General features: G+C 53.6%; 1 protein-coding gene across 5 annotated transcripts in view; it reads left to right on the forward strand.

Annotated features, from left to right (window-relative positions):
* Nucleotides 1–21,747, forward strand: part of PTPRU (protein tyrosine phosphatase receptor type U) — an 82,796-nt gene that overhangs the window by 57,592 nt on the left and 3,457 nt on the right. For 4 of the 5 annotated variants that reach the window (XM_076357613.1, XM_076357614.1, XM_076357615.1 and 1 more), the window contains 4 exons: nucleotides 930–1,070; nucleotides 15,582–15,707; nucleotides 17,950–18,107; nucleotides 19,207–19,342. In XM_076357613.1, coding sequence (XP_076213728.1) covers nucleotides 930–1,070; nucleotides 15,582–15,707; nucleotides 17,950–18,107; nucleotides 19,207–19,342 — 561 coding nt within the window. Of the gene's footprint in view, nucleotides 1–929; nucleotides 1,071–15,581; nucleotides 15,708–17,949; nucleotides 18,108–19,206; nucleotides 19,343–21,313; nucleotides 21,456–21,747 lie in introns of those variants that run through there. The other variant, XM_076357618.1, reaches the window with a different exon arrangement.

Raw genomic sequence — 21,747 nt, forward strand, 5'->3', positions numbered from 1 at the left:
GTGCCAAAGGGCTGCGGGTGCCAAGGCAAGCCTGGTCAACACTTGATGAAATCCCCCTCGCCCTGCTGCTCTCATCGCCCTCCTCGAGGGTGGAGAGTGGGGGTCTCGCTGCCGCCCCACGGACAGGGCAGGAGGAAAGGTTTGATAAGGGCATTTCCATGAGCTAAATGAGGAGGTTTTGCAGCAGCCAGAGGACTCTCTGTTAACGGAGAGCTGTGCTAATTTGCGGGGTTGTGAATTTTCTGCTCTGTTCCTGTATCTGAAGAGGCTTGAGCTAAAGTGTGTTAATTTAAAAGTCTGATTGGTGCAGCGCTGAGCCTGGCCATGGGCTCCCCATCCCCCGGCAAGCTGGCATCGGGATGACCAAGGGGACAAATCTCGTTCAAAGCACAAACGAGAAGTACAGTCGGTTTTTTCCCCCCCCTTCCTTCTTGCAGTCTCTAGAGGTCTTTCATGTGGGTTTTCTTTCCTCCCTGAAAAGACCATTGACCCTGTTGTCTCTTTGCTGCTCTCGGTGCCCGGAGGTGTTGGGGCACTGTGGGGGCGATGCCGTGGGTGATGCTTTCACTCAGGATCAGGGTGCAGAGCTGAGGGCTGGGGCCATCTGGCAGCCACGGCTTCTGCTTGGCTCAAAGGTGACATCTTTTCCCTAGTTATTTGTGTGAAACACCCTTTCCTGCAAGAGCCGAGAGCAGAAAGCGGGTGCTTTCATCCCCACGAAGGGCAGGGATCACTTAGACCTGTTTTTATAGCATCGCCCCAGGGCATGGAGGGACCAAGGCTGTGCCAGGAGGGCCAGCTCTGCTCAACCATAGAGAAGATGGCTTTGGTGGCACTCATCTTCTGGTTGCACTGTTTTTTCGGGGTGTGACAGCAGTGGCTTCAGTGCTGCTGCCATGTCCTTAACGGTGCTCATCTTCCCTCTGCAGAGCTACACCAAGAGCGCTGCCTTCATCGTCACCCTGCACCCGCTGCAGAACACCACCACCGACTTCTGGCGGTTGGTGTATGACTACGGCTGCACCTCCATCGTCATGCTCAACCAGCTCAACCAGTCCAACTCCGCCTGGGTGAGTGCTGCCGCCCCGGGGACTGTGCCGGCCCCGCAGGTGGCCCTGTTCTGCTCTGTCCCTACCACTTTGGAAGTGCTGCAGCCCCTGCCTTGCTCTCTCAGCTCCCTCTCCTCTGCAAGGGGAGACGGGACTGGCTGCAGCACCAAGGATTTATCCCCTGTAAGCACGGGGCCGGCCAGCTGGAGCCAAAGACACATGGCAGCAGCAAACCAGCCTGGCTTCCTTGCGTTGGCATTGCATTGGCATTGCTCTACTGTACCGTAATCTTTGTGGATGCCCCAGGGAGATACAAGGTTAATGACAAATATAACCTTGTTATAAAGAACTGATTTTTATCCTCCTTTTACAACGGGGAAACCGAGGCACAGGGGATTTCCCACGTTCATCTTCCAAGGGTACTGGTGGCTTGTGAACGCTGCTTTGTAAATCAGCCTGTTGCAAAGCGGCTGTCCCGTGGGTTTTACGGTGTGATGGGATGTGCAGATCTGCTGAACTGGAGGGGAGGTGTCCTGTCACCCGGGGGAGAGGGGACAGAAGCCGGGGAGCAGAGGGCCATACTCAGCCTCACCTCGCTTTGCTTTCCTGGTGCACCGCTCCCCAGGGGGATGCCTGGAGCGTTCCTGCCACCACCAGAGCAGATGTAAAAGTCCGCTACAGGTCTGTAATGTTAATTCAATGAGGAAACTTATTGGATTTTTACATAAAATTAGCATTATAGACTCTTAATGGATGTCTGGAGAAGACTTCATTAGCTGGCTTATTTTACGAGTTGAGATCAGATACTCAATGTAAATGACCCAAAACAGCAGTTGTACCATTCGTCGCAAGGATGCAGATGGATGTTGCACCGGTACCAAGCAGTGTGTAAATATGCCGGTATTTATTTATATATATAAATATGCTGGGCACGTACAGAACTGTGGAGCGCACCCCCGCGTCCCTCCGTGCTGAGCTAATGCCGTGTACTCCAAAGGACCTTTGCATGGGATGACATTAAGCAGACCCTGAGCATCGAGGGATGTCCTGGGGGGGGCATCTCTTGCCCTGGAGAGGTTTGCCGGGGGAGGAGGCAGAGCTTCCCAGCTCGTATGCTCACTCAGAGGAGACGCTCTTAGATCAGGTTCGTGTTTAACGAAGCAATCTGCCCATGGACATGCTGAAATGAGCAGGTTTGTGTGACCGGGGTCGTTGGAGAGGCCCCTTCCAACACCAGCAGCTGGGACTGTTTTGACCGTCTAGAGCTTGATGATGGTGATGAAAGGGTCGAGTGTTTATGGGTAAGAATTAGGGGAAAGGCCAACAAGGCAGATATCATGGTAGGAGTCTGTTACAGACCACCCAACCAGGATGAAGAGGCAGACGAAATATTCTATAAGCAGCTGGGAGAAGTCTCTCAATCGCTAGCCCTTGTTCTCATGGGGGACTTCAACTTACCAGATGTCTGCTGGAAATACAATGCAGCGGAGAGGAAACAGTCTAGGAGGTTCCTGGAGTGTGTGGAAGACAACTTCCTCACAGCTGGTGAGGGAGCCAACAAGGGAAGGTGCCCCTCTGGACCTGTTGTTTGTGAATGGAGAATGACTTGTGGGTGATGTGACGGTTGGAGGCCGTCTTGGGCATAGCGATCACGAAATGATAAGAGTTTTTGATTTTCAGAGAAGTAAGGAAGGGGCTCAGCAGAACTGCTCCCTCGGGCTTCCTGAGGGCAGACTTTAGCTTGTTTAGGAGCCTGGTTGACAGAATCCCTTGGGAGGCAGTCCTGAAGGGCAAAGGAGTCCAGGAAGGCTGGACATTCTTCAAGTAGGAAATCTTCAAGGCGCAGGAGCAGGCCGTCCCCATGTGCTGAAAGACGAGCCGGCGGGGAAGAAGACCGGCCTGGCTGAACAGAGAGCTTTGGCTGGAGCTCAGGAGAAAAAAGAGAGTTTATGACCTTTGGAAGAAGGGGCAGGCATCTCAGGAGGACTACAAGGATGTCGTGAGGTTATGCAGGGAGAAAATTAGAAGGGCCAAAGCCCAACTAGAACTTAATCTGGCTACTGCTGTAAAAGACAATAAAAAATGTTTCTACAAATACATTAACAACAAAAGGAGGGCTAAGGAGAATCTCCATCCTTTATTGGATGCGGGGGGTAACATGGTGACAAAGGGTAAGGAAAAGGCTGAAGTAGTTAACGCCTTCTTTGCCTCAGTCTTTAATAGTAAGACTGGTTGTTTTCTGGGTACCCAGCCCCCTGAGCTGGGAGACAGGGACAGGGAGCAGAATGAAGCCCCCATAATCCAAGGGGAAATGGTTAGTGACCTGCTACACCACTTAGACACACACAAGTCTATGGGGCCGATGGGATCCACCCAAGGGTACTGAGGGAGCTGGCAGAAGTGCTCACCAAGCCACTTTCCATCTTTTATCAGCAGTCCTGGCTGACCGGGGAGGTCCCAGTTGACTGGAGGTTAGCAAATGTGATGCCCATCTACAAGAAGGGCCAGAAGGAGGATCCGGGGAACTACAGGCCTGTCAGCCTGACCTCGGTGCTGGGGAAGGTTATGGAGCAGATCATCTTGAGTGCCATCACGTGGCACATACAGGACAACCAGGTGCTCAGTCCCAGTCAGCATGGGTTTATGAAAGGCAGATCCTGCTTGACTAACTTGATCTCCTTCTATGAGAAGGTGACCCGCTTAGTAGATGAGGGAAAGGCTGTGGATGTTGTCTACCTAGACTTTAGTAAAGCCTTTGACACCGTTTCCCCCAGTATTCTCCTGGAGAAACTGGCTGCTCATGGCTTGGACGGGCGTACGCTGCGCTGGGTAAAAAACTGTCTGGACGGCCGGGCCCAAAGAGTTGTGGTGAATGGAGTTAAATCCAGTTGGCAGCTGGTCACAAGTGGTGTTCCCCAGGGCTCAGTATTGGGGCCAGTTCTGTTTAATATCTTTATCAACGGTCCGGACGAGGGGATCGAGTGCACCCTCAGTACGTTTGCAGATGACACCAGTTGGGTGGGAGTGTTGATCTGCTTGAGGGTATAAAAGCTCTACAGAGCTGGATCATGTCCAAAGAAGAGCAATGAAGCTGGTGAAGGGTCTGGAGAACAAGTCTGATGAGGAGCGGCTGAGGGAACTGGGGTTGTTTAGCCTGGAGAAAAGGAGGCTGAGGGGAGACCTCATCGCTCTCTACAACTCCCTGAAAGGAGGTTGTAGCGAGGTGGGGGTCGGTCTCTTCTCCCAAGTAACAAGCAATAGGACGAGAGGAAACAGCCTCAAGTTGCGCCGGGGAGATTTAGATTGGATATTTGGAAAAATTTCTTGACCAAAAGGGTTGTCAAGCACTGGAACAAGCTGTCCAGGGAAGTGGTGGAGTCACCATCCCTGGAGGTGTTTAAAAGACGTGTAGATGTGGTGCTTGGGGACATGGTTTGTTGGTGGCCTTGGCAGTGTTAGGTTAACGGTTGGACTCAATGATCTTAAGGGTCTTTTCCAACCTAATGATTCTGTGATTCTGTGACAATCCGTGCAACAGCTGGACTGTGGCTGAGGGTCTTGCTGGAGAGGGTTGGGGGAAGGAAAGGTCCATCTCGCCATTGCTGCTATTTGAAAGTGGTTTTTGATTGCACACTCCTATCAGTAAAAAATTTTTGAGCATACACGCCCCCAATTTTTATTTATTTGTTTACTTATTATTTATGTATTTATTTATATGTATTATTATTATGTGTCTATTTATAAATCATAATATCATACATCATAAATCATAATATCATAAATCTATTTATAAATCATACATATGTTCTCCTGTACTAATATATTGCAGCACAAAGGGACTCCAGGCAGTAAGACAGCTTCATCGGGGGCCCAACTTCAATGCCTCTCTGCAAACGCACGTAGCATGGGGAATAAACGAGGAGTTAGAGACGTGCGCACGCCTGCAGGGCTACGACCTTATTGGCATCACGGAGATGTGGTGGGATGGCTCCTGTGATTGGAGTGTTGGGATGGAGGGATACAGGCTCTTTACGAAGGACAGGCAGGGGAGGCGAGGAGGGGGCATCGCCCTCTATGTCAATGACCAGCTGGAGTCCATGGAGCTCTGCCTGGGGATGGATGAGGAGCCGACCGAGAGCTTGTGGGTCAGGATTAAAGGGAAGGCAGGGAGAGGTGACGTTACGGTGGGGGTCTGCTACAGGCCACCTGACCAGGAAGACCGAGTGGATGAGGCCCTCTACAGACAGATAGGAGCAGCCTCATGCTCACAAGCCCTGGTCCTCATGGGGGACTTCAACCACCCCGACATCTGTTGGAGGGACAACATGGCAGGGCATAAGCAATCCGGGAGGTTCCTGGAATGCATCGATGATAACTTCCTTCTCCAAGTGGTAGAGGAGCCAACGAGGAGAGGTGCTATGCTGGACCTTGTTCTCACCAGCAAGGAGGGGCTGGTGGGGAATGTGAAGCTCAAGGGCAGCCTGGGCTGCAGTGACCACGAAATGGTGGAGTTCAAGATCCTGAGGGCACCGAGGAGGGCGCACAGCAAGCTCACTGCCCTGGACTTGAGGAGAGCAGACTTTGGCCTCTTCAGGGATCTGCTTGGTAGAGTGCCATGGGACAAAGCCCTGGAGGGAAGAGGGGCCCAAGAAAGCTGGGTAATATTCAAGGATCACCTCCTCCAAGCTCAGGAGCGATGCATCCCAACAAAGAGGAAGTCAGGCAAAAACACCAGGAGGCCTGCATGGATGAACAAGGAGCTCCTGGACAAACTCAAACACAAAAAGGAAGCCTACAGAGGGTGGAAGCAAGGACAGGTAGCCTGGGAGGAGTACAGAGAAATTGTCCGAGCAGCCAGGGATCAGGTTAGGAAAGCTAAAGCCCTGCTAGAATTAAATCTGGCCAGGGACATCAAGGGCAACAAGAAAAGATTCTATAGGTACGTCGGGGATAAAAGGAAGACGAGGGAAAATGTGGGCCCTCTCCGGAATGAAATGGGAGACCTTGATACCCGGGACACGGAGAAGGCAGAGGTACTCAATGACTTTTTTGCCTCAGTCTTCACCGGCAAGTGCTCAAGCCTCACCGCCCAAGCTGCAGAAGGCAAAGGTGGGGACTGGGAGAATGAAGAGCCGCCCACTGTGGGAGAACATCAGGTTCGAGACTGTCTAAGGCACCTGAAGGTGCACAAGTCTATGGGACCCGATGAGATCCATCCGTGGGTCCTGAAGGAACTGGTGGATGAAGTTGCTAAGCCACTATCCATTGTATTTGAGAAGTCGTGGCAGTCCAGTGAAGTTCCCACTGACTGGAAAAGGGGAAACATAACCCCCATTTTTAAAAAGGGGAAACAGGAAGACCCGGGGAACTACAGGCCAGTCAGTGTCACCTCTCTCTGTGCCTGGGAAGATCATGGAACAGATCCTCCTGGAAGCTACGCTAAGGCACATGGAGGACAGGCAGGTGATTCGAGACAGCCAGCATGGCTTCACCAAGGGCAAGTCCTGCCTGACCAACCTAGTGGCCTTCTATGAGGGAGTGACTGCATCAGTGGACACGGGAAGGGCTACAGATATCGTCTATCTGTAAGGCCTTTGACACGGTCCCCCACAACATCCTTCTCTCTAAACTGGAGAGGTATGGATTTGATGGGTGGACTGCCCGGTGGGTGAGGAATTGGTTAGATGGTCACATCTGGAGGGTAGTGGTCAATGGCTCAATGTCCAGACGGAGATTGGTGACGAGTGGCGTCCTGGAGGGGTCCGTATTGGGACCGGTACTGTTGAATATCTTCATCAATGACATAGACAGGGATCGACTGCACCCTCAACAAGTTTGCAGATGACACCAAGCTGAGTGGTGTGGTCGACACGCCTGAGGGATGGGATGCCATCCAGAGGGACCTGGACAAGCTCAAGAAGTGGGCCTGTGTGAACCTCATGAGGTTCAGCAAGGCCAAGTGCAAGGTCCTGCACCTGGGTCGGGGCAACCCCCGGTATCAATACAGGCTGGGGGACGAAGGGGTTGAGAGCAGCCCTGCCGAGAAGGACTTGGGGGTACTGGTGGATGAAAAGCTGGACATGAGCCAGCAATGTGCGCTCGCAGCCCAGAAGGCCAATCGTGTCCTGGGCTGCATCCAAAGCAGCGTGGCCAGCAGGTCGAGGGAGGGGATCCTGCCCCTCTGCTCTACTCTGGTGAGACCCCACCTGCAGCACTGCGTCCAGCTCTGGAGCCCTCAGCATAAGAAAGACACGGACCTGTTGGAGCGGGTCCAGAGGAGGGTCACGAAAATGCTCAGGGGTATGGAACAGCTCTGCTGTGAAGAAAGGCTGAGGGAGTTGGGGCTGTTCAGCCTGGAGAAGAGAAGGCTTTGGGGAGACCTTCTTGCAGCCTGTCAGTACTTACAGGGGGCTGATAAAAAAGATGGCGGCAAACTTTTTAGCAGGGCCTGTTGTGACAGGACAGGGGGGAATGGCTTTAAACTAAAGGGGGGTAGATTTAGACTAGATGTAAGGGAGAAATTTTTGACGCTGAGGGTGGTGAAACACTGGCCCAGGTTGCCCAGAGAGGTGGTGGATGCCCCATCCCTGGAAACATTCCAGGTCAGGCTGGACGGGGCTCTGAGCAACCTGATCTAGTTGAAGATGTCCCTGCCCACGGCAGGGGGGTTGGACTAGATGAGCTTTAGAGGTCCCTTCCAACCCAAACCATTCTGTGATTCTATGATATTAGGTACCCTATAAGACATACACAGGCAGTAGAAATTAAAAAAGTAGGCAATAAAGATGAACAATATTTGGAAACATTTTTTTAATGTTACGCTATTAATGGTACAACCCCCCTTTTTGCTCTTGCTAAAAAAATACCGTTAATAACAACAATGTTTTATAGCGAGGGCTCTGTGATTGCCTGCGCTTCATTAGCTTTGAAAATCTTGGTTTAGCGCTTTGTGACACGGCCATCCGAAGGGCTGGTTCTAAGTCCAGTTTATTTTGATACGTGGTTTTAATGACCGTCACTGCTGAAAAAAATTCCTCACGCAGATGTGTAGATGCAAGTGGAAGAAGTGCGTCGTCGGCTGCGCTTATGAAACCCCGATACTTGGTTTTCCATCCATCCACTGCTTAGGCAAAGGGTTTTCCTGGCTGGTAAATGTCCATCCTCCCCGGCGTCAGCCAGTTGCGCCTGCAGACTAACAGGAAGGTGTTGCGTTTTGGGGTTTTGGCAAATGCTCTCTCCATAGCACGAGTTTCTTTCAAAAAGCAGTTACTTTCTCACTCGTCGTTCAAAGGGCACGTCACCTTGGCGGGGCGCCTTAAGTGTGTTTATTTTTTGGACGATATCTGCTCGGCAGCATACTACTGACAGCAACTGGTCATCAGCAAGTTTGCAATGCTTATCTTTTTTGTAAAATAAAACTCCTTTAAGTTCAACAGCTCTTTTAAGCCCTTCGCCGCAAGATAAGCATCAAATCTCCGTGTGGTGCGAGAGGTTTTCATGGTTGCTCCCTGTCTCCTTCCAACATATTGTAAAGAAGCCATTTACTGTTGAGAATATACCATCTCTGCATGAGAATATATGAATAAAATGGAAATAAATAGAAGTTTGAATATTTCCTTCCCACGTCCCGATGGATTGTCTTGCACACCCCACTTTGGAGACCAGTGGCCTGGGAGACCTAAGTGAGGAACGGTCTGGGTGTCCTCTGCTGGAGAGCGTGTTGCAAGCCCAGAAGTCTTCAACACCTCGTTCGGTACAAGTGACGCCCCCCTCTCTGGATTAGCGTTTTTAACATTCATGGAGCGTTCCCGCGTTGATCTGCTTCTCAGTGACTTTGTGCAGACCTGGAAAGCTCTCAGATGCTATTGAAGTTCTCCGATTCCCATAACCCAAGCCACCGACTCAGCAATACCTATTTTAAAGTCATGGGGACAAGGCGTGGGATGAAATACATCTGTCTGCTGCTTCCCGGTGCCAGTTGAATTGGCTGTTGTCCTCTTCATCTGGCGTACGGATGCTTAACATGGGAGGTGGAACCACATACTCAGCTCTCGTACCTTGGGACCTAATTTGGGGAAACTTTTCGCGATCGGACTGTGTTCTGTAGCGCTGCGTGTTGACTGTGAACCTATGAGCTGGTGATGTAATTTCTCATGAGCACTGTCAGCTTTTGCTCAAATGGCTGTGAAGTGTGGAGCGTCCGCCGCAGCCGGTGTTACAGGCCTGCTCTCACCAAAAAACGAAATTCCCTGTTCTGTGGAAAGGAAGGGGACCGTGATGTAGCATCTCGTTTAAATGCTTCGGTGAAAGCCTCTTCTCTAAAGGAAGCCTCAGTAAAGGGTGCTGGGAGAGGTTCTTCCTCCAGTAAGCCCAGCGTGTGACTCCTGTAGGACAGCTTTATGGCTTTGCCAGCTGCAATGCTGTAGTTCTGTCCCCAGGTGTGATGTAGGATGGGCAGGAGAAGCCCAAGCCCGCTCCCTGCAGCCCCGCTGCCCCTGGCCCCTGGTCTGAGCTGGGGGAGGAAGGGGCACGGACTCCCCAAGAGCTCTGAGGGATTGCTTTGGTTTGAGTGGCCCTGGGTGCTGGTGCAGCTCCCGGATTAGCCCCAGGCTGGCCTGGTGCTGGGCTTTGCCGAGTGCAGCGCCGGTGCCTGGGGCCTTTGGCTTTCCTGGGCTGGAGCCAAACCCTTCATGTCCCTGCAGGCAACCCCCGGCCCGGGTGTGGAGACAGTGACCGTGAGACTGTAGAGACAGGGCAAGGCAACTTGAAAAGATTTATTATCGAGAACAACAAACAACGTATCGTTACTAACTCCTATAATAAGGTAGTTCTACCCCTATGACGCTTACTGGCTACCTAAGATCTCTGCTGTTTCTAGTCCAGCCCCCGTTGGGGTCCAACCCCGTTGCCGGCAGCTGCGGCATTTGGGCCGCAGGTGCAGGTTGGGCAGTGGCGGTGGGTGGGAGCTTGGCCGTGCGGTGGCCCTGGCACGGGAGCGGCAGAAGGTGCTGCCCGTATGGCCGTCGCAAACCACGGCGCGCAGAACGGAGGCAGGCCAGCCCCGGGGACCTGCATAGCAGCTAGATTTGTCTGCCCAGATGGAAGTGTGGGGAGTCCCACGGCTGGTGTGAAGGGACTGTTGGGGGCAGGAGGTGTGACAGGGTGTGGTGACGCCGTGGATGGAGCAGGAGCCGCCTCCTGGATGCCGGCGGGGCTGTGGCTGCAGTGCCGTTTTGGTGGGGGTGGAGCGGCACTGCCCGTCCGGGCGGTTGTGTCAGCCCGTGGCTCGGTCGGTGTGGAGCTGGGGGTTGCAGCTGTCTGGGTGTCGTTCTCCGCCGCCGCAGCTCCTACCGCCGGCTGAGCATCAGGTCGTCTTCTTCTCAGGTGGTCTTTCTTCATCGTGGGGCCCAGCGGGGATGCAGCCGGGGCGCTCTTTCTTTCACCAGCACTTTGCGTGCACATCCTGAGGAGGTTGGGGTAATCTCTCCGAAAAAAGGGGCTGTAGTAGAAGAGCAGCTACAAAACGCCAAGGAGAGGAGTTAGTTGCCATCATTTCAAGAAGGAGAAAGACAGAGGTGCGATAACTGAGCGTTTGCCTCAGCAAAGACGACCACGGGTATTAAAAAGGACTCTCCGGGGCATTCTAAACCTCAAGTTTGGGCTGGCTAAAATGTTGGGCTAGGGTTTTGCTGAGTAATAACCACCCTTGTGTTTTTGGCATGTGGGAGCAGAGAAGTGTAGGATTTTCAAAAGCCTAAAAACCGAGGGAGAAACCCAAATGCTACCAGTTTTCAGGCACCTCAGCGTGGAATGGGCATGCCAGGAATCATGCTGATGCTGACGTGTATCTTGTCAGCATTCAGCAGATGCCGCAAGAAGATTTAAACTTTTGGTGCGGCCGGATACAGAGCAAGCACAAAAAAAGCATGATACGATGGGACTGTGTTTCCGTTTCACAGATTCAAAGTAAGCAGAAATAACCAAATTCTATTTTATCAGCTTTTCTGCTCCTCCGAAATCCTGCGTCGAGAATTCCTGAAAAGGACCCGCGGGACAAAATCAGGCCGTTTGCTCCCATCCCCATCTCCTACCTTGCAAGGGCTTATTTTACCTGCACGTGAACCTCTCCCCCCGGAATGTCCCGAGGGTTCTTTCGTGTGCGGAGGAACCGACGACGTACCTTGCCCAGAGCAGAACCTGCTGCCGCTACTGCTTGCAGCTCCTCGATGGAGGCAGATACGAGAGCATCCCCTTCCATTCTGCAGAAGCCGTGGAGGTTAAGCTGGAGAATGAAGCCTCTCATGGACTCGGTTTCAAAGATCTTCAGGGGTCCCCTCCTCCCCAGCACTTCCTTTCTGAAGAGTTTTTCTGCGATCACGACGCAGTTTCCATCGTCGCCCCACCAGATTGACTGGAAGCGATGGCTGCCGACGATCTTCCAGAGCTTCTGGAGGAACAGGCGGGCTGAAGACGGCTTGGTGTTGGCAGAGATCTCCTCCCAGAAATGAAAGCGTATGATGGGGGCCCAAGATTCGTCAGGCAAACCTTGAAAGGCGTTTTCTCCTGGGAGAGGTCCGGCGGCAGCATGCCAAGATGTTCCCCTATCACCTCCTGGATGGTCAGGAGATGTTGAAGCCGCCCACCAACCTGGCTCCTCTGGGTCGGAAGCCCAGGATGTCTCTGGTGAAGGCGGCTCCATTTTAACTACTTTCTTCACAGCTTGGCTGAAACTTCCAGCCATGGCCCTTTCCCTGAGCAGCCGGGCTTGGTCCTGCCGGTCAGCAGGATGAAGGGCTCTGGCGCCAGCTGCCTGGGAAGTTCTCCAGTGTCACCGTGACGCCTGTGTTGCATCATGGTGACCTGACAGTGCGGCGCCCGTCTCCTGGCAACGGGAAGTGGAAGACAGAAGAAATTGCTAGAAAGCCCTGTTTTCTTTTCACGGGGAGAGCTGTTTTGAGCCAAGAAGTGAATCCAGCTGTGTTTGCATTTGGTCTGTCCTGCTAGGACAGTGCTGCGTCCCGCTGCCCCGGGGAGTTGGTCCCCAGGGAGGGATGGGGAAGGCTGCAGCGTTGGGCCTCAAAGTGCCCCAGACCTGAAGTTTTTCCCTTGGGCACCTTCCGCCCAAGGTGCAGAAATACCCGTACCCTCCTCTATGGAATAGCCCCTGCTGAGTGATTTCGGTAGCGCTGCCTCCGTCGTGGCTGTCCACGTACCCAGGTGATGCTCTCAGCGTTCAGCAGGCTCTCCGTGGCTGCTTTGTAGAACGAAGTACAAGTGAAACGCCGCCTGAACACATCTTGCAATTGAAACAAACTGGTGCTCTGCACCCCCGCCCCTTTCTTGGCTTGGGTTCCTCTGCTTTTCTTTGCTACAGAACCTTTAGAACCCAAAGCAGGAGGCTCCATGATGTTCTCTCAACCTTTTGTCCGGCTATCAACCCGCTCCTCTGAGTCGGGGGAGCACGACTGCGGGAAGAGCGACTTTCCATCTGTGGGCAGCGAAATTGTAAGGGCCCAGTTGCGTCAGCTGACTGTTCCTAAGTCCGTGGGGCCTGACGAGCTTCGTCCCGGAGCACTTGATGAGCTGGCGGGCGTTATGGCAGGACCGCTCTCGATCGTCTACCAAAGGTCTCGGGGGTCTGGGGAGTTCCCTGCTGACTGGAAGCTAGCCAGTGTTGTTCCCGTCTACAAGAGGGCGTGAGGGAAGACCCAGGAAACTACAGAGCTGTTAGTCTGAGCTCAGTACCCGGAAAAATGATGGAGCAGATCATAGCGGGTGCTGCTGAAAGGCATTTAAAGACCAGTGCAATCATCAGGCACAGTCAAGAGGGGTTCACCAAGGGAAAGCCCTGTTTAACTGCTCTTATATCCTTCTTTGATAAGGTCACCCGCCTCACGGATGAAGGAGAGGCGGTGGGTGTAGTTTTTCTGGATTTTCATAAGGCTTTTGATGCTGTCCCTCACCAGCATCCTTCAGGACAAGTTGTCCAGCTGTGAGATGAGCAAGTACAGGGTGCGGCGAGTGAAGAACTGGCTGGCGGCAGGGCTCCAAGGGTTGTGGTGAATGGGGCAACCCCTGTCTGGGGACCGGTCACCAGCGGTGTTCCTCAGGGCTCAGTCCTAGGGCTGGTTCTGTTCAGCGTTTGTATCGGCGGTCTGGATGCAGGAGTGTAATGCACCATTAGCAACTTTGCTGACGATACCCAACTGGGAGGTGCTATTGACTCTCTTGAGGGCCAGGAGGCCTTGCAGAGGGATCTAGACAGATTGGCACATTGGGCAATCGTCAATGGCATGAAATGGAACGAGAGCAAATGCCGGATTCTGCACCTGGGAGGGAGTAACACCGGGCACAAGGATAAACTGGGAGAGGAGTGGCTGGAGAGCACTTTAATTTTCTTTAAGAGTGAACCTTTAGAACCAAACCCAGGAAACTCAGTCATGTTCTATCAGCCTTTTAAATTACACCCTCTCGCAGAACTGTGTGGTTTTTTCAGTAAAGGAAAGGTTTGATGTAGCTCCTGTAGGAATCAGCACTTTTCTTCCCGGTAGCTCATACAAGTGACGTACTGAGTGTTTGCTTTACTGAAGTCCATCATGCAAACGTGACCATACGAAAACAGGAATGAGGATAAAGGCTTTAGCTGTTCTCTGTGGCCCATGAGACAGTGAGCAGCTGTTTGTGGACTGCTCAGGAGATGTTCTGAGCAGGGCCATGAAGGGTGTTTTCAGCTGAAAATGTGAGAAGCGAGTTCTCATAGTGGCTGTTGCCTCTGTGCCTCTGCGAGTCCAGAGCAGAGGGTGTCGGTGCAGACCCAGCACCCAAGGGTGGCTCTGGCCTGGGCGGGCAGGCTCTCCGGTCCCAGCGCGAGGACGGGGCCGGGCACATTGCTGCATCGAGCCCTGGCTGGCAGCGGCGGCTGCCCTGAGCCTTGCGGGCCTTGCTCCCGATGGGACGGACCTGCCTGGCTTCCCTCTGTGTGCAGGGAGGTGTTGAAGCTGGGAGGATGTAAGGGCTTTGCCTGCAACCATGGCTGCGGAGGAGAGCAGCTGTGTTGCCCGAGCAGCGGGCAGGTCTAGTTAGGCGAGGGCGACTGATGCTCCCATGTGCATTTTTCACCTTGAGTCGCATTTACCCTCACGTGCGCTGAGATACCTGCCGGGGACCAAGTGCCCCTTTGAACCCGGCGCTGCAGCGGTTGCACCATCTTACTGTCCCTTCACTGTGACCATCCAGCACCTCCCGTCAGCAGCACAAACATCAGCTGTCGGCTGAACCCAGCTGCAGTGGCCCATGGCAGGGAAGGAGGCAGCAAACCCGATTGTATCGCTCGCTCTCAACCTGTTCTTTCATTCCATGGTCCAGAAATGCCCTACAGCCTCGCAGGAGCTGCCCGCTCCTGTGCCATCCTCCCCCAGGTCCCCGTCCCCTGCAGTGGCTGCTGTCCCCTGGCACCGTCCAACGGGGACTGCCATTTTTCTTCATTATTCAGCCCTGCCTCTCTCTCTGGACGTCTCTTCTTCAGGGATGTCTGTGTTACAATACTTAGCTGGATCTTAAATGTTTACCAGTTTAGGACCAACAGGTAATAAATCAACCTTTACAGCAGGCAGCTCTGAAAGGTGACTTAGAGGGTATATCCCTCACTTGAACTAAGTCTTGCCGAAGGAAGTTTTAATATCTAAATTATAGCTCTGAGTCTAGAAGGCTTAGAGATCTTGGAGATTTATAGCCCCTATTAATAACCAATTATTTCTCAAACACATTTGCCATGCAGTTAGGCCCAAGTCGTTAGATGGCCTGAAATGCTAAATGCCCTGTTAAAGTGCGGTGACAAACATCATATATTTTGTGTCGATGCTGGTTTCCCAGCTGTTGTAGTGTGAAAACATTCACATCCGTGACCCTTGGACCGAGCCATCCATCAATGCCGTGCTGGACGCGTGGTGGGGAGCAGGAGTCGCTCCCCAGCCCTTACCTGAGCTGCAAGCTGGGATCGCTTTGACTTGGAGGGATGTCTTGGCCATGGGGTGAGGTGGACTGTCATCCCACGTTGCTGTTGCTACTGATGGCAGAGCTGCTTCTGAAGCCGGTGGGGATTGAAAGCAGACTTGGAGCAGCCAAGCCCTGCTCCATCATGGTGCAGGATCAGGCCTGTGCTTGCTGGGGCTGAAGCAGGGACCATCCTGCCTTCTTCTGGACTGGCAAAGCGCATCGCCGGCAGCATCAGCTGTTGCGTTTGTGCAGTGGGGAGAGAGCTACGTGGGTGCCAAGGGAGTGGACCTGACCCTTCAGCTTTGATCCCTCAACAAGCTGAGGCCACCCAGCAATGTGCCGTGGGTCCTGCATGAGTAACGGCATCGTGGGTCCAGCGTCCCATCTTGGGGCCACCCCCTGTGCCAGCAGCCCCTCTCGGTGTCCAACACCAACCACTCCATTCTGCTCGACGTTGTCTGTGATGCATGATGCCCTTTCACCGTGTCCCAGTGCATGTCCCCCGGTCACAGCGAGCTGTGCCTCTTCTCTCCACAGCCCTGTTTGCAATACTGGCCTGAGCCGGGGCTCCAGCAGTACGGCCCGATGGAGGTGGAGTACGTTTCCGGAGCGGTGGATGAGGACATCGTGTCCCGTCTCTTCCGAGTCCAAAACATCACACGGGTGAGGGTCTCTCCTCTGGCTCCATGCCAGCGAAGGGTGGCTGGGGGGGCTTCGCACGTGTCTGTGTGTGTGTCCAGGTGCCCCCCAAGCATCTCCAGGTGCAGAGGTTTGGGTTGGATGAGCTCGTGTGCAGGGGATGGATCGCTTTTTTTAGGTGCTGCTTTGGGAAAGGGCTGGGGCATTGCTTTATATGGGTGAAGACCTCCTTCGGAGAGCAGAAGGATGATGTATCTAGTGAGGCCATGTAGTCCTAGAGCTTGTATTGCCTGGCCAGGTAATTCTCCATATAAACTAACTGAATGGTGCTGTAGATGCTGGTGTCTTCTTCAGCTCCTTGCAAGATTTTAGATAACTCTGTAGGAAGACCTTTCTCATCCTGCCTGGAGGTCTATCTCTGCCCTGCCATGCATATATCACAGGATGGAGACTCCCTGCATGGGCATGGCGGCTCCCCTGGGACCAGCAGAGCCCTTTTCTGAAGACCCGCACAGGTTTTCACCTGTTGTCCTTGTTGCATTGACGCTTGGCTGGTTCCGCTTGCCTTTAAATGAAGAGAAACGCAGTGAAATTGGGAAGGGACAGGGACTGCAGTGAACAGCCTCCATGGGTGCAGAACTGTATGTGGAAAAAAAGAGATGATATAACTACAAAAGCTGGCCATGGAGAGGTGCATCCCTGAGGTCTTCAAATCTCCCGAGGGTTGCCAAGAGGCTGAGGCCAATGCTCCAGTGGAGTTCATTGGGCAGATGGGAATTAGGGAGCTTGGAAGTGAGCATGCGGCTTGGCTGACAGCCTGGCTGGGAAGGGTGCTTCGGCATGGGAGTTGGGTTGGAGGAAATAAATCCTGATTATCTGGACTCTTAACACAAAGAGGGTTTTGCTTCGCCCTCCCTGTGGGAACATCTGGCATTTCCTGGGTATCAGCACAAAATCCTTCACTAAATGTGCTTTGCTCTCAGGTGGTAGAATATACCCCATGCTAAATTAAAATGCAGCGCGATTGAAATCTGTGGATCTAAGAAGAGATTTCCCCAGGGAGCAGATCGCTGGAGGAATGCTGGTAAACGCAAGGAGCTGCTTCTTGCCAAGCCTTGCTGGCTGGAGGGGAGCCGGGCATTGGGAGGTGTCACAAGTCCTCCAGAGCCAGACAGAGCTTTCACCTGAGCTTCAAAATGGATCCAAAAGCTTTCCTTCCCAGGCTGTCAGAGGAGTTTTCTCCTGTTTTAACTGCCACTTATTTGTTTCATCTTCCCCCTCTGCCTTCCTGGCTTCCAGCTGAAGCAAAAGCTCAAGCCTGGGGAGGTCAGCCCATCCCAGCCACTTTGCAGACCCACATCGGAGCTCCCAAAAAGGTTCAGAAAAGCCTCCGTGCGTTTGGGGTGTGCTGGTTGGAGTGGGCACCAAATGCCTCCAACACTCACCCCCCAGGCTGGGGGGTCCCTGCAGAGCCGCAGGAGTACCTGGTCCCACTGGTTGGAGAGGTCTGGTGCTCGCCAGCTGTGCTCAGATGCACATCAGGCATCTAAAATCAAGTGGATGGAGCCCTCCAGAGCTGGGGATCCCCCATCTGCCTCTGATCCCCCCCTTTCTCCTCTGACGCGTGCTCCCCACACGTGTGCCGCTGAGCCTTGAGATGCGGCTGGAGTGGGTGACCCGTGGTTTCATCCCATCAGGTACTCCTGATGCCCCGAGTACTTCTGAGCAAGAGCCCCACATCTGCCTGGCTAAAGCCTGGCCTCGTTTAGCTTTGTGGATGTAATCTTCCTCCTGGAGCCTGCTAACCAGATTAGGTTTCAAAACTAACCAGATTACCAGGGTATTAAGGCGTACTTCCACCGCTCCCCGTTTCCGTGGGTGGCAGCTTCTCATCAGCCTCCTGGTTTACAGCGAACACAACAAAACACTTCCCCTGGGATCTTCTGCATGCAAGACAAGGACACGATGGAGAAGCCTTGGGTAGGCTCAGGGGTCTGGTAATAGGTTTTGTGAGATACACAGACCGTCCGAGACGCTGTGAGTAAACCATGTCAGTGGAGCTTCCCCCGGGTGGGATGGGGTGGTGGGACCAGCGTGAGCTGCGGAGGAGAGGGCTGAACCATCCATCTTAAAGCACCAGGAAAGGGTTTTCCTCTCTTCCACTACTGTTGATGCGTGGCAAACCCCTCTTGCCCTCTATCAGACCTCCAGCGGAGGCAAATGAGGGCAGCCCATGGGTTCAAGCTGATGAGGTTTGCTTTTCTAGTTGCAGGAGGGGCACCTGATGGTCCGGCATTTCCAGTACCTGCGGTGGTCAGCGTACCGAGACACCCCAGACTCCAAGAAGTCCTTCCTGCACCTCCTGGCCCAAGTGGAGAGGTGGCAGAAGGAAAGCGGCGATGGCAGGACTGTGGTGCACTGCCTGTGAGTGTCAGCTGGAGAGGAGCGGGCTCTGGCATGGGGGGAGATGCCACCAGCTCACGTGTCCACAGTTCTGCCTGGAAATCCTCCAAAAAGCCCTCACCAGGGTGACTTTGTCCCCAGATGGTGCTCTCTCTCCCACAACATGAGTTTTGGGTGAGGCACTTTGTGGTCACCATGTCAAACCTCCTCCATGAGATAGATGCTCAGCGGGAGTGACACCTGCTAGCAGCAACCCTGCCGTTCACACCGGTCCCCTGCCTTGCAGCGGGGCTCGGCAGAGGTCCCAGCCCTGTCACCACGTCCCGTGCCTGTAACAGGCTCCAAAGGGATGCAGCAGGAGCTGTGTATCTCTCACTGCCTGCTTCTCATCGAGGTAGACGTGCTCTCCATCCCCCTCCTCCCAGCTGGGTTTGGCTCACACAAACACCCGTGCGTGCTCTCCTCGGTTGGGACCTAGCACGTTCGCAGATTGGTAGAGACAGCAGGCGAGCCTTTAATCAAAAATTAATTACAGCCTCGTCCGTTTTCATTAGCCAAAGGATAATTTGAGAACATGCTTTATAAAACACTGGCATCACGTTCTCTCTTCCCTTCCCCGGTCCCCTTTGCTGCCAGGGATCAGATGTGGTGGTGTGGGATGGTTTCAGCCCAGGATGGGGGGAGGTACCCAGTGAGCTGTGTGCTGGGTGAAACGTGGGATGGTTCCTCCAGCCAGCACTACCCAACAGGTCATCAGCCAGGGTCACCCTGCAGATGGGAAGAGGGTGGTAGGAGGACACAGTGGCTTCCCCAAGGTCACACCAGGAATCGGGCCGTGGCAGGGCTGGAAACTCAGCCCAGATGTCCAAGATCCAGCCCCGATGGTCCAAAAAGGTGTTTTCATGCTCTGTTGTGGCTCTTGTGAGGACCAGAGGGCAGGGTCACAGCTCCTGCTACCACGTGGGTCTGGTTCAGGTCCCCCAGTCTGGGCGGACTCTGGGGTATAAGCCCGTGGTCTGGGACATCCCCTGGGATGGATAGAGAAAGGGGGAATTAGAGGGAGCAGGGAGATGCTCTAATGCCATCTTTTCACCACCACCATGTGTGTTTCTCCCACCAGGAACGGAGGTGGCCGGAGCGGCACCTTCTGTGCCTCCACCATGATCCTGGAGATGATCAAGTGTCACAACATGGCAGATGTTTTCTATGCTGCAAAGACCCTCCGCAACTACAAGCCAAATATGGTAGAGACCTTGGTAAGCACCAGACACCACCGGCGTCCACCCCGGCTGCTGGTCCCCACGCATCCCTCCGGCAGGGAGGAGAGCTGCTGGGGGATGCTCACCTCCCAGAAAACCTCCTTTCCCATCCCAAATCCTGATTAGGATTATGGGCAATCCTCATGCAGAGCATGTCTCGGTGAGCGTGCCGGCACCGTGCCGCGGGCTGGGGCGGACAGGGAGGCGAGGCAGCTGTTGAAAGGATCCTCGGGCTTGCCTTCATCTTGCCGTGCTGACACGTCCTTGGCGTCGGTGTTGGGCTTGTCAGAAATCCTTCCCAGGAGTAATAAGGCAGGTTCGCATTAATTCACGGGATGTAATTGCAGTTCTTCGGAGGGTTTGCGGTGCCGGGAGCAGCTCTAAGGTGGAGTCAGACAAATTCCTGTTGGAAATATAAAAGGGAACTGCGTTTTGAGTGAAGTTAATTGGTGGAGAAGCTGCTGGGGGCAGCGATGGAGCCACGTTTCATGACGGGGAGGCTGGAGGTGGCAGCGGGTCAGGGTGAAAAGCCCGTGCCCTATTTCAGGCCCTCGATAACAGGACAGGGGATGGAGCAGGCGCGTGTCCGTCCCCGTGGTGGAGGAATCCAGGTGCCTAGTGATGTTTTAAAAGCAAGTCAGCCGGAAATGTTTACCCTGTTTAGATTATAAAATCCCTAAGTTGCAAAATGAAATGGTTTCGAGGAGGGGATGTGATTTGCATTAGGAATTGAAGTGGAGGAGGAGGAGGTGAGGGAGGGGACGGGGAGCGGAGGGAGGGATGCAGATAATGAAAAGATGATGTGACAAGCATGAAGCCACCAGACCCATTGGGCTAAATTGCAAAGGTACTAAAAAAAGGCAACATTTCACATCAGGACATGGGCGTCCTCCAGCCTCAAATGAACCTGAACCGTCTATTCTGGGAATCCCAATCTACTGGAGTCACTGGGAGGCCGGATCCTCGCCTGGTATAAAGAGCCACAGCCCAGTGGAGAGCAGCCGGCGTGTAGCAGTTTCCCACTGCCCGTGCATCTTCCCCCTCTGTTTGCCTGTGGGGTTTATTTTTGTATGATGATAAATTGAAACAATCCCTTTTCTTAATCCAAAAAGCATTATGTGCTTTTAATCTAAGCTGTCACAGCCTCCTCGCTTTGAAGCCCTTCTCCCTTGCTGCCTGCTCCCACCTGGGGTCCCCGAGCAGCCGCCCACCCGCACGGGGGATAACAGGATTTTCGTGCCGGTGCTCAAGCTGCCGATGAGGATTTCGGGAGATGAACTCTCCCCTTTTCCTCCCTGCTGTCACACCTGGAATGCTCCCACGATATCCCAGCACTTGCAGCAGCATCAGAAACCTGATTTATTTGGGGTTTTTTTCCCCCACTCTAGCTGGTTTGGCTTGTTGGATGCTTGAAGGAGCAACATCTCATGGGGATGGGCACTTCCGAGGTCCGAGCTCCCCCGTAGTTTTCTGTGCTGTGAGTTGTACGAGGACAGGAGAGCGCAAGAACAGGTCACGTAAAGGAGAACAAGGATGGACGATACTGCCTTTGCAAGCCCAATTTCAGTATTTTTGTTATAAAACCACGAGCCAGCCATGCTGGGCTTTCCCTTCGTGCAGCTGGGGAGCTGCAGCAGGGGGGGAGCAAAGGGTGGGAAGATGCTGACACCGTCCGTAGCTGTCTCAGGAAAAGGAAAGGATGGGAGAGTGAGCCCCGTCTTGCCACGGGCTCGGAGAGGAGCTTTCCCACTCGCACCCCTTGGCTCCGGCCCGGCCATCGCAGGCGGGTCAGACTTTGACCTGAGCACCAAAATGCTCATTCGTTTGGCGTTTCCCTTGAAAAATTTGGATTTTCGGAAGTGAAAGCTCCTGGGACTTCCCTTCGTGTCTCGCCCCCCGCGCAAAGCAAACACCCAGACCAAATCCCTGCCAGGGATGGAAAATGGTATTTTTTTTTTTTATCTGCAGCAGGAGAATTTGTGATGAGAAACGTCCTGGCAGCCGGGGCAGGGTGTCTCCGGACGACGGATGCAGCGAGGCCGTGGCACGCGCCTGGGCACGCTCCCCATTTGCAGCCTCCGCTGAACTAAAAAATAAAAACGCTCCTTGATTTCATGCCCGTGGTTTTATTTTGTACATCTCTGAACCCCAGACCCCGTCATTCCCACGGCTCTGCCACCGTCTGATTGACAGATGTCGGTCACTGCGGTGGTGGTAGGGGTTCCGTGGGTGAGGCTGGTCGGTGGAGCCCCGCCACTGGTGCTGCCTGGTTTGTACCCTGGTGTGGTGAATAAACCGTATTTTCGCGGTAAGGGGATGTCGCAGTCCTTGTCCATCCCTCGGCGGAGGCGAAGGTGCCGCGTGCTCCCAAAATGCAGGAAATTTGGCGCGTGTGGTGTGTT

The sequence above is a fragment of the Aptenodytes patagonicus genome, chromosome 21 (genome assembly GCF_965638725.1).
Source record: "Aptenodytes patagonicus chromosome 21, bAptPat1.pri.cur, whole genome shotgun sequence".
Classification (NCBI taxonomy): Eukaryota; Metazoa; Chordata; class Aves; order Sphenisciformes; family Spheniscidae; genus Aptenodytes; species Aptenodytes patagonicus.